The sequence below is a fragment of the Pieris brassicae genome, chromosome 3 (assembly GCF_905147105.1).
Source record: "Pieris brassicae chromosome 3, ilPieBrab1.1, whole genome shotgun sequence".
Classification (NCBI taxonomy): Eukaryota; Metazoa; Arthropoda; class Insecta; order Lepidoptera; family Pieridae; genus Pieris; species Pieris brassicae.
The window spans coordinates 16,998,612-17,015,851 of NC_059667.1; the positions used below are offsets into that span (position 1 = coordinate 16,998,612).

At 31.5% G+C, this 17,240-nt stretch overlaps 2 protein-coding genes across 3 annotated transcripts; both read right to left on the reverse strand.

Moving 5' to 3' along the window:
• Nucleotides 1-3,145: 3,145 nt before the first annotated feature.
• LOC123706781 (pierisin-like) lies at nt 3,146-7,715 on the reverse strand. Of its 2 annotated transcripts, XR_006753424.1 has the most exons (3): nt 7,636-7,715; nt 3,418-6,404; nt 3,146-3,292 (listed from the first exon to the last, which is right to left on the reverse strand). XR_006753424.1 is itself a non-coding variant. In XM_045656221.1 (2 exons), the coding sequence occupies exons 1-2, from the start codon at nt 7,640-7,642 to the stop codon at nt 3,856-3,858; spliced, it is 2,556 nt and encodes an 851-aa protein (XP_045512177.1). In that variant the 5' UTR covers nt 7,643-7,715; the 3' UTR covers nt 3,146-3,855. The 2 variants fall into 2 exon arrangements, 1 of the variants encoding a protein (XP_045512177.1); XM_045656221.1 differs by having other exon boundaries at nt 3,146-6,404.
• A 3,279-nt stretch (nt 7,716-10,994) lies between these two features.
• Nucleotides 10,995-15,867, reverse strand: LOC123706785 (pierisin-like). The gene is made up of 2 exons (XM_045656224.1): nt 15,760-15,867; nt 10,995-13,954 (listed from the first exon to the last, which is right to left on the reverse strand). Exons 1-2 carry the CDS (start codon nt 15,764-15,766, stop codon nt 11,415-11,417), a joined length of 2,547 nt encoding a protein of 848 aa, XP_045512180.1. The 5' UTR covers nt 15,767-15,867; the 3' UTR covers nt 10,995-11,414.
• Between the last annotated feature and the right edge of the window lie 1,373 nt (nt 15,868-17,240).

A 17,240-nucleotide genomic window follows, 5' to 3' on the forward strand; every position in this document is an offset into this window, starting at 1 on the left:
GTGTGTGACCAGAACACAGTAAATGTGAGTGTCATTAATGAGCTTGTAGCCATTACAAGAGTAAATTATCTCAGATAAGGAAAGGAGACCAAAGGTAACTTCTTTGTAGTGAACAAACGAAAAATTATTCCCATTTATGATGTTCCACATTGATTAAAAGGGCTGAGGAATGACCTTATTACCAAAGACTTGGTTTATATTGACCCCGAAGACCAAAAACAGAAACTCAAATGGGAATACATTGAACTACTGTATGCTGCCAATAAATCATTTGGAGAAATCCGATGCCTGAAATTAACAGAGGAACATCTTAATATAGCAAAAATATATAAAAAATCGTCAAAAACAGCGGCGCAAATTTTCAGCCACAGTACTACCACAGGCATGCCGACTAATAATTCCGTTCTTCCTTATAATCGACAATTTGTTTGATTCTCAGAGTTGTAGCTCTCTTCATGTGCCAAATGGAAAAATCTTTAAAGGGCCTGTGAAAAGAAATTCATATCATCAGCTGTGGCAAAAGGCACTGCAACTTTTAAAAAGTGTCAAATTCATAGCTACAAAAAAAGAAGAAAATAAAATACGTGTGGTTGAATTGGTTGTGCCATGAGTAAAAAAATCATTAAAACGATTGAAAGTATGCAAGAGCAATGGAAATTTTTGGCCCAAAAATATTCTTTTGATTTCATGCTTATGAGAAATTTCAACCAGGATCCAGTTGAAAATTTCTTCGGGCACATCAGGAGCTTTGGGGCGAGGAATATTTCTCCTAACACAGTAAATTTTGAAGAACATTCAAAGCGTTGTTGCTTAATAATTATAACACGCCCCATTCAGTGCAATCTAATTATGAAGAAGATAAAAACGATTGCCTGCAAACCTTAGACTTTTTTCTCAAAGAAAATCAACTGATAGAAGCTGACGTTCCCGAAGAAAGTAAAATTCCATTTAGGGAGGAATTCATACACGACGCCAGTGAAGGTCAATGTGGTTTAGGACAGGGTGCATACGTTTGCGGGTGCTCCTGTCAAAGTGTTTGAAATTTATCTTTAAAAGTTGCAAAACATGCAAAAAAGATGATCAAAAAGGGCATCAAAATTAAACAAACAACAGCCACATACGATCAAAAGAATATTTTAAAAATAAGAAGTGGTTAAATTGTTCATCGCTTGAGTTAGACCAATGTTTTAAGGAAATACAAAGTGTATGTGTGACACATTTTAAAAAAATGTTCCAAAGTGTGCTGTAAAAGATAAAAGATAAAAATGTACACTGACATATTTGTGTCATTTCCCTTCAAATGTGTAACACAAAGAGGATCTCAAAAAAAAATTTGAAGAAATGACAAAGAATGTCTTAATATACAGTTGGTGCAGGTCGATCAACCGAATATTATGTGGAAAATTGACCTTCTCTGGTGATGATGAAATTAAATGTTTAGTTTTTGATAATGGTCTTTTACTTAATTAATTGTATCATGTAGGTAGATAAATAGTTTTGTCAATTTATGGGTATTGAAGTAAAGCAATTACAAATATTGTAATACAACCAATATTAGTTACTCTACTCTCGAACCTCAATATCCATTAACTAATAAGAACTAGGTACAAGTACTACTATGGTCTACATTATACAATATATTACTATATAATCTATACGATTGTGGTACTTGTACCTAATTCTCTACCTAGTGCATAGCTATGTGTTGGTACACATACACATACATATAGTTAGTATTCGATATATATAAGAAATGGCGTTGTATGTTCACAATGACGTATAGATTATGATATGACAAAAAAAAACTCTATGATGGCTCTCTTTTCCAAGTATATATTATTTCTCTATGCAGTAGTGTATGTAGAAAGTCGAAAACTAAATTAATATGAAAATTTGACTAAGGCCGCAGCCCCCACGGTCCCCAAGTTGTTCAATATATATTTGTAGCATATATTAGAAATTTATTGAAAAAAATAATGCATACTAAATAATTACTAACGGAAATTGGTACCACAAAACAATTTTACTATTTATGCCATTTTGAAATGCAAATGTTAAACGAATATTGTAAATCTGAGACAAAAATCAAAAAGGTGGATTGATAAAGTTTTTGGGTTCCCGTATAGGTGGCGATGAAAACAGTGTCAAGGGTTAGGCACAAGAACAGGTACAGGCTCGAATATTTATAGGCAACGTAATGTTTTAATGAGTATAATGTGTATTAATGTAGTCAAGGAAGAATTTTCTTTTATTTTACGTATATTGACATTAAAATCGGTCAATGTCTCTTTGCCTTTATTCATTATTATATATATTCAGTAAACTAATTCAGTATAATTTATTAATATTTGTTAATACACGAAAAACCTTGCATAATAAATATAAATCTAATAAATTTATAAATTTGTAATACATATGTACAAAATAATAAACATTACACGGTCCATTGTAAACATCCTACTTAGATGTTTTTAAGTCAGTCAAAACTAAGTGACCTCTAGTTGCCACCAAATTCTGTTTAATATCATTATAACATTTTTACCCTATGTATTTTATCTTATACTTTGTATTTAGCTGCCTCTTCACTAGCTTACATAATATGTACTTATTGGCTAGGTAGGTTTATAAATGAAAAATTATAAAACTTACTTTACGTCTAAGAACGTTAATTCGTATTAGACCCAGCTCCAATTATAATTCTTACGATACGATTCTTTTAATTAAAGTACTTGTAATTACAACTTGTAAAAACGATATACAAATAAAATTAAGCGATATAGACTACTTAGATAGACATATTATGACGGAGAATAATATGATTATGAAATAATATAATATTGGTCCATATTACAAAAATAGAACATAATCATAAAAGATTTTGTGGATTCGCACCGCTAGGACAACTAATATTGGAAAATTTTAGAAAATCTTCTAGCCAGTAAATAAATAACCATTTGCCGACAGGTATAAGGTCTTGATAGAGACTTAAATTATATTACTGTAGGCATACTACTTCATATTATCATACATGCGCACGCTGTGGCCATTTTTAAAACAGCTCTTTGGGTAGGTTATATTTATAAATTTAATTATAAAGGAAAAGAAAAACAAATAGATGTTTTTTCCTACATAGTTTATTGCAATAAATTTCAATTACAAAATCATTTTAATTCTATTTTAAAATCTTAAAACTAAGTACAATTTATATTATATAAGTAAATGCATAAATCTGGATTATCGCTGCTGTGTTTCACAGGGCTGCATCTATGAGCCAAGCGTTTTACCGCTATATCTAAAATATTAATATTAGTATAAAAAATAACTATTGGCAAAAATCATAATAAAGCATACAAGACTATACGCAGCATAATTTAAAATAAATTCACTAAATTTCAATAGATAGTAAAATAATCTTACCTTATTCTTTACATCAGACGATGAACATAATTAGGCTAGGTTAGTCTAGGCTACAAACATAATATCTAGTAAAAATCAAACTCCGACGTTTAAACAAATTTTCTTTGCTATCAAGTATCCATCAGTATCAGCAACCATCTGTCAAGTGCCAAGTCGATTGTAAATATTGTTAAAACTCTTTGTTTTATGGCTTTAAAAAAATATTGCTTTCGATTGAAATAAATCTATTAAATTGAGGTAAAAGATAAAGTTAAACGCTGAGAAAATGTATGTGGATACTGTAACGGTACTCAAATTGTAAACAACGTCTCGATCGGTATTGCTATAGGTAAAAGATAATGTACCCATTTAAAATATTGTTTGCTTTTTCTACTTTCTATTGAAATTCAATAGACAGTCTTATTACTAACTACATTATAATAAGTATTGACTATATATCTATTTGTTTAGTGGAATAAAATGAAATAATTGATTATCGGAGTATGTTGATGTATCAGTTACCACTGAATTATTGTCAGAATAACCCACTGCATGAGAGGGCTCGTGATAACTTCTTATCATATAGCACCCATGTTGGATGCTATATTCTATAGTCCAATAATATCTTGCGTCCCTACTATCAGGGCCGTCTATATTATCCACCTTGACAAAAAAGTTTTTATTTTGATATATCCATCCTATATTTAAGGTGTCTGCAGAATGTATATTGTACGCTTTATAGCTTGAGTCGTAATTGATTTCCCATTCGCTAGTAGCAAGGTTAAGATTATCAATAATAATTAAATTGTATTTATGATCAAAATCAACAACTTTTTTGTAATTTAGTTTAGTTGCGATTCTAAACTTCCCATTTGGTAAAGCCACTTCCCCTATTCTTTTAAGGTACCAATTGTTTCCGCTTTCCACAGTACTCGATACTAACAACTCTCTACCTCCATACGGGCTATCATTATTAGTTAAAGCTATTATCTTTTCATAGTCATTTCGATTCTTGAGTTTGTATGATCCGTTATTTAATTTGTCAAGGCGCCAAAATTGGCTCATATTCTTGTTCTCTGTATATGCTCTAAGAACCATTTCCTTAGATGCAGCATTGCTATCCCAGGTTAACAGAAGATCTGAACTTACACCGCTCTTTATTTTATAAGCTTTTTCATTTCCATCAAAGACAAATGACCACTTTTGGTTATTATTCCCGAAATAGTTATGACCATGAACCAAAGCACCCTCTTGATTAGTATAATCAATCAGAGTATCTGGGAAGTTATGATTGAATATATGATAATCGCCGTCTGGAATGTATTGATAAAAGATGGGTTTGATTTTCCAATACGAATAGAAATTAGTATCATCGTTAGAATCACGTACTATTAGATTTAATCCACCATATGGACTATCTTCTTTGCTTAGCATGAAAATCAAACTTAAATTCTCCAGATTCCTAAATATAAAAGACTCATCAGCGGTCCGTTCAATGCGCCAATACTGGTCCTTGTTACCGCTTTCTGTAAATGCTCGAAGAACCTTTTCCGTTGAAGAAGCGTTCCAGCTCAAAAAAAGATTTGCTTTTCGACAGCTCCTTATCTTATAAGCTTGCTTGCCGCTATCGTAAGTAAAGTTCCATTTTTGATTGTCATTATCCATAAAGGTATGACCATGAATCAAGGAATCTTCTTGATTACTAAAATCAACAACTTTATCAGAAAGATCGCGATTGAACATATAATAATCGCCATTTGCGACCGGCTGATAAGACATAGGTTTAATTTTCCATAACTGAGAGTTTCTTTCATCACCAGGTTCTGTTTGCACAGTAAGTTCTTTTCCTCCATAGTTACTTGTTTTATTCTGAACTGTTATAATCACCGGTGGATTTTCAAGATTCCTAAATCTAAAATATTCATTGGCCTGTTCAATTCTCCAGTATTGGTTCCTGCTACTACTCTCTATATATCCTCGAAGAATTTTTTCTCTAGAAGTATCATTACTATTCCAACTCAACAATAGACTGGGATTTTGTTTACTCTTTATTTTGTAACCCTTTTTATTTTCATCATAATTCAATATCCATATTTGATTTTCCCCGCCATTATATATGTGACTGTGAATAATTCCACCTGATTCATTTTGAGTTAAGTCCAAAAAGAAATTATTATCTTTGATACTTTCAATAGTAAATTCACCGTCTGGAAATGGTTTAGGGTTATCAATCTCATCACCAAATGTATCCTCTTCTACGCCACCGGCACCGCCATACATTAAGTCATCATCGAAGCTTGCTGATCTCTTAGAGCGACCTTCAGAATCCTTATGATCACCATCAGGGTGGTTTGCTCTCCATATAACATTAGGCGTTCTTGAAGAAGAAGCAATGGGTTCTAATTCGCCGGGATCCAAAAAATTTGGATTTATCCAAATTCTTTGGATTCGTCCGTCCTGAAGTTCTCTTGCTGATCTTATATATATATTTTGTATTCCTCCAGGAAACGCAACCTCCATTTGATTAGGCCAAGGTGATTCATGCAATAAAGACTCATTGACATCGACTCCTCCCGGAGCATAAATTTCGTATTGATATACTATACCGCGGTTGGCACTTCTAGGTGTCCAAACATACTTTTTTTTGTTTCTTTGTGTTTTTGTAGTTGAAACAAAGAAGGAAGGGCGGTTACTTTTTGCAAAACCATACAAGTCCGTCTCTTCCCAATCTGGGTACTCTCTTGTCACAATTGGAACAAATCCATCTAAAAATATCTCATTTGGCGGTCTTCTATCCCATCTAAGCAATCTTTGCCTCCTATCCAGTCGTACAACATTATCGGTATCTGTGACTTCAGTAGGTCTCCATCGAGGTTCGCTACTATCTAATATTGACAATGGCCAACTCCTTGCCAGTAAGATGCTTACAAGCTCTAAGTCCAGAGATCTAATCCATTCTAGAACTGCCGCCTGAAGACCATTAGTGATGAAGTCAGGTGGTCCTCTGTCTGTAATTTAATTTATTTTAATAACACATAACTTATAGATATCATACCACAATAGGGAAATACAGAGGAGAAAGAAGGTGCGTTATGAGATCAAACGACAATTATGGTGTTCTGAACCTAAGTAGGATCGAAACAATAGGTACTCCTTAATACAAACTCCTTCGAGTTCGAGAGAAAAAGTAATACTTAAAAAAAACTATTTTTTATATTATAATAAATTTTAAAGTTAAAAATTGAGTGATAATATTTATTAATTTAATTGTATTAAATAATAAAATACATGTATACGAGGATATTATGATTTTTGTGTCAAGGTACACAAGTATTATTGAGAATATATGAAAAGAGTAAAATTTAAAAAAAACAACACAATTTTGTATTAGACATTATATTTTAAAGGTAAAAAGTGATAATGTTTACAATATCATGGAACAGCACAGAAAATTTCATTATAATTATTGTGTCAATCGTAGGTGGTAAAATGACATTAAAACTGTATCTGGCAAAATATATTGCCTTATGTCGAAATACGAGTATGTAGGTAATGGAAATGTGGTGCGAAACATTAGTGTAGTGTTGTTTATACTTATTCAACGTAAATTTTACCCATCCTTGGAAATTTACCATTTTAAATACAGTTTAGCGTTTCTGCTAAAAAAACAAAAATCATAACGATTACGAAAAGTTCGTAATACTCTAAATACATAATGTTGGTAATCATCAAAATACCTATAAATACAAACACGTAGAAGGCACATCGAAACTAAATTTGATTAACCTATCTATTATACCTCTGTTTCTGGTATATATATGTGGAATGGAATGGAATGGATGGAAAATAATTACAAAAGCGCCAATTTATTTTAAAAAATTGAGGAAATCATATAAATACCACACAAATTGTTGCCACTGCAGCACAGAAAAGTTACTATATGTTTATTTTGATTTCAAAAAAGAAGTTTATAAGTGTGTAAACATAAACTACAAATATGTAGTATGTTTGTCCACTAGGACGTAGAAAAAAGGAAAAGACAAACACTGGAATAGAAGCTCTAGTAACCGGTTGTATTCAAGTCATAGACAGAATTAGCTTTTATGAAATCAAAACAGTAAATTAAAATCAAATAGTTGTTGGGGTTGTTAACAGCGACATTACTTCATAGTTTCTTTAAATTGTACAATGTTTTTGTTGATTTCGCGTATTTTATAACTAAATAATAAAAATACTCACTGGCCATTGTAGCACTAAAATGTAGTGACTGTAAACACTAGAGAGTCCAGGCGCCGAACTGAACGGTTCGCAAACTATGAAATCCAATGAATAATTAGTTGTAGGCGCACGCTTTTATTTGTCGCTTTTAGCCTGATATCCTGAAACTGCGGAGTTACTCTGTAAATCTAACACCGATCCACAATAATTATTAATGTAATATTTGGGTATAAACAAATTGCCGATTCCAATTTACGACAACATCTAATGACAAGAACGAAGATGTTTGAGTTTTTTGTGTATCAGGAGGCAAACGGGCAGGAGGCTCACCTGATGTTAAGTGATACCGCCACACGTGGACACATTGTCAGGAGCCTCGCAAGCCTTTAAAAAATCCATTCCGCCATAACATTAAAAAAGTAAGTTAAACGATATCTACTTTTGATTAGCATACAAACTTATGAAACATAGCACTTTGTATCACGAATTATAGGGTTATCACATGATCAAAATTATTAAATAGATAGACATGACTGACAGCAAACTCTTTGTGTGATCTAATCTATGATATCTAATGTTTAATCTATTACGATTTCGCAAATTCGAAATGCTTCGAATTTCTGTTCTTCTTTTATTGAAAAGTAGCCACTATTAAAATATTACAAAAGAAGTTAAACTATATGTAAACAAATAATAACCAAAAAATTAATTCACTCGCAATCAAATAATGCTTAAGTTCTAACGAAATCTTTTCCATATTTTCAGAATCAAAGAACCAGGTGCCGCTATAAGCCTATATCTATTTTCCCTATGTTTATTAAAAACCTATATAAATTATTTTTTGATAGAACTTTATTTTTTCAAAGACAAAAACAATAACATCGACCGTCATTACTATAATAGAGGCTACAACAACGTAGTATAAAAATTTAGTCTGCAAAGCCCGATCAAATAGAAATGTCAATAATCACGAATTCAATTATTTATTTCACTTGTTAAATTATATATTGGTATACCTACAGCTTATTTACTTCAGTAATTAATTATCCAAGAATAGAAGGGAATAGCCATTTAATTATAGTTCATAACCACAAAACATAGATTACAGTTACTATCAGGTTCAAAACAATTCCAGCATAGGTTAACTGCTACGTCATTGCCGGGCAGGGCTTGTAGGGCATGCAAAAATAGTGTGTCACAATGTAATTGAAAGAAGAAAACTGTAAAATAGTAAATGACAAAGCATTGTATATATTTGTTGTAATACTAAATTAATTAAAAATTCAATTGCTTTTAAAGAAAACACTTTTTACTGTGATTGAAGCTATGTATTATTATAAACTTATAATTATTTTACATAATTTTAATTAAATTTTTTCCGAGGTTTCGCGTGCTTTACAGCGTGTGTGGTCACGGTGAATGAAGACGAAATTGTTGAATATATAAAAGTTTCACAGCTGTAGAGAAAGTTATACTATCTGTATTTATTTCCTCGGATCTGATATCGACTAAATGATGACGGGTTCTTGCACAAATGACTCACGGTATCCTCTATTTTTTGCGGATTGTTGTTGGATTCAATTGCTATCGATAGTTCCTCACACTTGATAACACCAATCAATAGTAGTAGTGAATAGTTACAAACAACCAGCTATTGATTAATTTTTTAATTGAATTTTTGAACTATCCTAATTATAAAAAATTACAACAGGCATGGTCCTGGTGCAGCGAATCGTCAAACATTCCAAATCTGATAAGAAGAATCTTTTCTACACAGAAGAAGATCTTCTGAATAGAAAAATGCGCGTCGGTTTTCTTGTCGATAAGACAGCAATGGTTAATGTTAATAATAGATTACGGAAAATCCTATAAAGCGATAATTATAATGATGTTTACATGAATCTTGTATTAATAAGAATTAACGAATTTAATCGTTATTAATACAACTGTATGTGTTTGGCTTTTTTCCTTTTAGATACTATGCAAATGATTAATATTGTTATATTGTAAACAGCATTATAATCGACATTCGACAACATCTGCAGAACGTACGTGCATAATTAAATATATTAGTACCATTTTATATACCAATGGTGCAACAACCTTTTTATCTAAGCCTTAGATTTCAGTAACTGTTGCATGATCATTTCTAAGAAGCAACCTTCTGGATCTGACACACGACATCGACTTCTTGGGTGTAAGGCACGCCTGGTTCTGGTACTAAGTTTGGTTACCAAACACTTCAGCTTTATATTGCGGCGTGTGACTCTCATCCCTGGTTTCGTAGGTTCAATCCTCGCCAGTGCACCAATAAACTTTATCTATGTACCCATTTAACACTCGCTCGTACGGTGAGGAACCTGGCGTGCCTTACACCCAAAAATTCGATGTTGTGTGTCAGATCCAGAAGGTTTATCACTACTTGCTTATTAGAAATGATCACGCAATAGTTACTGAAAACTGAGGCATAATAACAATAAATAACATTAATTTATAGGTTGCATTTCTTAAGACTGAAAGTACAAAAAAACTTTAAATAGTTGTAAGTAGATGATGATGTTGTAATTGGTCTAGTTATAATTGAATGCTAGTTATAATTGGTCAATATAGCAACATACAAGAACCTCTTCGCTATTATAATAAATTGAATTAACAAATTTACTATCATCGTTAAAAGTTAAACTATTCAATCATATGGTCAACTATTACATGAACAATTCTACGTTTGAGTCACAAAACACAGTAAAAGTAATATTTTTTTTTAACCAAATTAATTTGATTTTTTGCGAATATCAACTCAAAAAACCTTAATAACCAAGTAAAATAAATAGTAGATTTAATTGCAAATAATTTTTAATTCAGCGCCACCTTGTGTGGAGTGTAATGACTACATCAGGCAAGTCAGCAATCATCGACTGCAAAGATTGTTTAATGGAAATGATTATTATTATCATTATCTAAGAACATTATTAAAGCATTTTTTACCATTTAAATGTATCTGTATCTATTATTATCGATTGTTTATACATAATGAGATTGCAGCCGGATCTTAGAGCATGTCTCTAAGTAATTTGGAGTCGGGTTAGTAAGAGTTTAGGCCCATTTAGATGGAGAGAGTTTCTCGTCTCGAATGTACGATTATTGAAAGAATATAAAAAAAGGCCACAATAAATTTTCCATTGCGAGGCAATTGTCGCCAAAGTGGAAGAGCGAGAGGTGTGAATGTTTAGACAAAGAAACTTCTTTTTTATTCTTTCGATAATCGTACCTTCGAGACGAGAAACTGTCTCCATCTAAATGGGCCTTTATAAGGGTGCACAGCTATTTGTAGTCAGTACAAGTCCTGAAATAATTGTGTTAACTAGGAAGAGAAAAAAATATAGTATTAATATTATTTATTGACACAAATTTTAGTTACAATTTGTTCTACTAAGTAAATTAAAAAACTTAGGGCTAAATTATTTTGTAATAAAAAAGCAGGCATCTCAGCTAGAAAAGCAACTGATGTATTGAGCTGTGATATAATTGAGGGATTAATTTATTCACAACTAAAATGATGAAACACTAAAAAAATATAAGCATAAGTGTAAACATGGTACAGCTCAGACAATAAAAGTATTATGAAAACAGTAAAACAAAAACAAAACTTATGAATACATCAATACAATATTTAAAGAGATATACGATTATTTACCGATTACCCTTAATACAAGCGAAGAAGACTATCCCAGACTTAGGTAAAGGCCCCATAGGCGAGTACCAGCCAAGGCAGTATTGAATTAACTTTTATATTAAAATTATTAAATTGGAATAAAATGGAACAATTGATTATCGAAGTATGTTGATGTATCAGTTATGACTGAATTATTATCAGAATAACCCACTGCATGAGAAGGATCGTGTAAACTTCTTATTAAATAGCAGCCATTTTGTATGCTATATTCTATCGTCCAAAAATATCTCCTATCTCCATGATCAGGACCATCTATATTGCCCAGCTTAACAAAAAAGTTTTTATTTTGATATATCCATCCTAAGTTATTGATATCTGCAGAATATATATTGTATGCCTTTATATTTAGGTCGTATTTAAGTTCCCATTCGCTAGTAACAAGATTTACATTATCCATAACAATCAAATTATATTCTCGATTATAATCAATAACTTTTTTATAATTCGATTTTGTTCCAATTCTAAACTTACCATTAGGCAAACTTACTTCCCCAATTCTTTTTAAATACCACTTGTTTCCACTTTCCTCAGAACGGGACACAAGAAGTTCCATGCCTCCATAGGGACTATCATTCTTCGTTAAAGCTATTAACATATCAAAGTTATTTAGATTTTTAAATCTGTATGATCCGTTAATGGTCTGTTCGAGTCGCCAGTATTGGTTCGTACTCCCAGACTCTGTATACGCTCGAAGAACCACTTGTTGAGGCTCAGCATTGCTATCCCAGGTTAAGAAAAGATCTGAACCTTCACCGCTCTTTATTTTATAGGCCTTTTTATTATTATCAAAGACAAATGACCACTTTTGGTTATTATTCCCGAAGTAGTTATGACCATGAACCAAAGCACCCTCTTGATTAGTATAATCAACAACTATGTTTGGGAAGTTATGATTGAATATATGATAATCGCCGTCTGGAATGTATTGATAAAAGATGGGTTTGATTTTCCAATACGAATAGAAATTAGTATCATCGTTAGAATCACGTACTATTAGATTTAATCCACCATATGGACTATCTTCTTTGCTCAGCATCAAAATCAAACTTAAATTTTCCAGATTTCTAAATCTATAAGACTCATTATCGGTCCGCTCGATGCGCCAATACTGGTCCTTATTACCGCTTTCTGTATATGCTCGAAGAACCATTTCTTTTGAGGAAGCATTCCAGCTCAGAAATAGATTGTATTTTCGACAGCTCCTTATTTTATAAGCTTGCTTGTCGCTATCGTAAGTGAAGTTCCACTTTTCATTGTCATTGTCCAAAAAGCTATGACCATGAACCAAGAAATCGTCTTGATTACTAAAGTCAACAACTTTATCTGCCAGATCGCGATTGAATATATAATAATCGCCATTTGGGATCGGCTGAAAGGACATAGGTTTAATTATCCATTCCTGAGAGTTTCTTTCATCACCAGCTTCGGTTTGCACAGTAAGCTCTTTTCCGCCATAATCACTTGATTTATTCTCAGCTGTTATAATCATGTTTAAATTCTGAAGATTTCTAAATCTGTAGTAATCATCGATCTGTTCAATTCGCCAGTATTGATCTTTGTTACCGCTATCTGTATACCCTCGAAGAACAATTTCTTTAGATGTATCACTACTGTTCCAGCTCAAGAATAGACTAGAATTTCGTTTACTCTTTATTTTATAAGCCTTTTTATCTTCATCATAAGTAAATACCCATATTTGATTTTCCCCACCATTATATACGTGATTGTGGACAATTGCACCTGAATCATTATGAGTCAAATCCACAAAGAAGTTGTTGTCTTTAATACTTTCAATTGTAAATTCACCAGTTGGAAAGGGTTTTGAGTTAATCTCATCACCGAATGTATCTTCTACTACATCACCTGCACCACCATACATTAAGTCATCATCTGAGCTTGTTGATCTCTTAGAACGAACATCAGGATCTTTGTGCCCACCATCAGGGTGGTCTATTCTCCATATAACGTTCGGTGTTCTTGAAGAAGAAGCAATGGGTTCTAATTCGCCGGGATCCAAAAAATTTGGATTTCTCCAAATTCTTTGGATTCGTCCGTCCTGGAGTTCTCTTGCTGATCTTATATATATATTTTGTATTCCTCCAGGAAACGCAACCTCCATTTGATTAGGCCAAGGTGATTCATGCAATAAAGACTCATTGACATCGACTCCTCCAGGAGCATAAATTTCGTATTGATATACTATACCGCGGTTGGCACTTCTAGGTGTCCAGACATATTTTTTTTTGTTTCTCTGTGTTTTTGTTGTTGAAACAAAAACGGAAGGATGATTATTTTTCGAAAAACCATACAAATCGGTCTCCTCCCAATCAGGATTCTCTCTAGTTACAATTGGAACAAATCCTTCTAAAAATATCTCATTTGGCGGTCTTCTATCCCATCTAAGCAATCTTTGCCTCCTATCCATCCTAACAACATTGTCAGTATCTGTGACTTCAGTGGTTCTCCATCGAGGTTCGCTAATATCTAATATTGACATTGGCCAGCTTCTTGACAGTAACAAGCTTATCAGTTCCAAGTCCAAAGATCTAATCCATTCTAGCACTGCTGCCTGAATACCATTAGTTATTGGGTTAGGTGGCCCTCGATCTGTAACAAATGTAGTTTTGCTATAAAAAAATTATTTCTCTTAATATTTTCGGAAACACGAAGTAATTACCATTTTCCTATAATTCAAGTACATTATGTTAAGCTTAATTAGACTAAATTAAAACATAATAATTACATCTTTTAGGAAAATACTCAGTTTTATTTAACTTTCACTAACTCTAATAACATTCACAAGTAGTTTAAATAATTATAAAATGCTGGTTTGAGTATCATGCTAATCGGCATCACTGACGCAGATATATGATAGATCAATCACAGTGAATTCATAGCCAAATGTTAAGATATTATTATCATGATGTCAAGAAAGATGGTAACGAGTAGGTAGAAAAATAACTTTGTTTCTTTGTTAGATGTCTATCTGAGATGAGTCTTCAAATATTTGCGCTTGCGTCGTACCTTCTTATGTTATTCTGAGAAATATTATTTCCTGTTTAGGTTTTTTTATGTACAATTATATTAAATAAAATTTATTAAAATGTAAGATACTTTTAATACATTATACAAATTAGAATATTTTTATTGATATCCGTGGCCGGTTGTTTTAGTTCGGCGATAGTTTTATCTCAAGGCCAGTTAACTCTAATAAAACAATAACATAATACAAAACTAACTGATTTCAATAGAATTTTTTATAATAGATATAAGGTTATACACTATAGAGGCTGACTGATAAATACAAATTATTTATTAATATTTTGTTCATTAATTTTTGATTTACGACATTCACATACACATCGCATGATTATTATAAAATTGGGTGTATTTTTTATTGATGGAAATTTAAGAAAACCTTGCCTAATAACTATAATATTATAATCATAACCATCTATTCATCATATATTTTTATAACAATGCATCACGTTAAGAATAATGTTCATTTAAATTCAGGAGAATGGTTAAAGATCTACATATGTAATTTGTTAAGACACATTCTTGTGTTTTAAAACGAGACCTTGATACTGTAGAAAGATATCTTTAGGAATAAATAACTGTCTTGATGGCTGGTAAGCTTTTCTCGGAATTCTCTAATATTATATTATTTAAAAAGAAAATATTTATAATGTCTATATATAAAAAATGTATAAATTGTATTTAATTTATTGATTTTTATTATTTAATTTAATTGATTGGAATTTTCCATATAAAAAAACAATCAATACTTCAATTATTATTATTTATTTATTTTTGATTTTTATTTCACATTATTGACTAACAAGTAATTGATTAAATAGGAATGAAAGACAATCCGATAAAAAATACGTTTGTCGGCTTCAGTAACAGAATGCAGGTATCAATTAGACTTCGCGAATGCCGTTTTAAATTGACTTAATAAAGACGGTAGAAACAAAAATTGGACTTTGCAAGGATGTCCCAATCATAAAAACTGTTATGAAACGTGTCATGTAGGTACTCACATTTACATAGTAAGCAAAAAGTGTAATAAGTAAAAAGGCATCTTAATGAAATCATACACAATATCGACCATGTTGAGGTTACAACCTCATTATATATATGATGTGCGTAGATATTAAAGCGAACGATTTTCTACTAATAAATGATATGATAAATAATCTACGAACGAGAACAAAAGATTTCTAGAATGATTTCAACAGAATTAAGCAAAGTGTGCGGCAATACTATGTTATGGAAATATACAATAATAAATATACAAATTTTTTGGCATTACTACGTTTTGTTTAATTTTATTAAATGCGCGTCAGACAATTTTTGGTTTAATTATTTATCTAAAAATATTTTTTATAAATATCTGTATATCCACTCACCAGCCATTGCAATAAATTTTATAAAAACTCTTTACAAAGCACAGGAAACGTATCAACCGAACGCTTCGGAAGCCACGTAATTGAATGAGTGGCTGTATTCAGATGGGCGCTTTTATTCGTTTATTTTTAGGCATGTAACTTTTGACAAGTAAATTGGCTATGGTAATCTGTAAAAAGTATATTAAATATTATTATGTCAAACGTATTCCCCAGAGACTCTCAAGCCCTGAGTTGCAATGCAAATTAATAAATAATAAATATATGCAAAAGTAAAATTTAAAAAATTATAGGCGTATAAAGTGCGCTTTAAATATAAATTTTATATTTTCAACACTAGCAATACTGTGTCAGTTTTTCAATAAGAAAACACAATAAAAGCAAAATAGTCTTGAATACATGCCAGCATCAGTTTGAATTGCAGAAATTTTGTGATATTTTATCAAAACCGTTATTAACAATCGCCATTAAATTATCATGTCGCTCGAAAGAAATTTGTCGTTGTTTGAGAGAAGTAAATATTAACGTTACGTTACGTGAATTACATTTTTAAAATTAAAGCTGATATTTATTTTTTAACACTTCGTGATATGTACAGAAATATAATACAATTGACATAATTATATGAAAAGGAGGACAACTGGCGGTCTTATCGCTTTCGAGAGACCTCCAGGTTCCAGACAACCACTATTGTTGTGTTATTTAATTATCAAAGCAATTTCTTTTCTGTCTATTATTATTTTTTGTTGTAGTAGTATGTATGTATGTATGTTGTAGTAGTTGTAGTATATATATGATTTTATTGTTTCCTAATAAATCCGTATCCAATGGTATGCTATCCGTATCCAGCGGATGGTAGTTTCACGGAAAGGTCAAATACAACTAGAAAAGCATAAACCAAGTCAAGGCGGTCGGTCTAAAAAATAATTGTAATTTTTGGTATGCTTTCACCCGTTATTTAATTTCCAAGTGCTCAGTTTCAAATGGAGTTTTCCTAAACAGAATTACGTTTTCGTTTAAAATACAATTAACAAATTGCGTAAGGAAATTTCATAATTGAGAGCACTCACTAACAAATACTAATTTCCAGTTTTACAGTAGTTATTTTTTTAATATCGTATTAAAACCGAATAAAAAACAGTTGTTGTTATAAAACAGTTATCTGTTTCATAACAACTATTTACTGATTATAAAATCAGTAAATAGGTTTAGATATAATAAACAAAAACAGCGATTTACAATTTCACAATATATTATTTGTAACTATGTAAAAATATTTTTATTGTATCTATTTGTCTTATTGGATATTTCATCATTTATTAATAAAATACTAATTGTAGTCAAAGTTATCTTCATCCCAAACTATGTTGAGACTTGGGGTTTGGGAATTTTTGTAGATGCTAGATATTATCTTTAAGTAAAATGTAACAATTATGAGGAAAGCAGTATTACATTCTATAGTTGCTTATTCATGTATTTTGTTT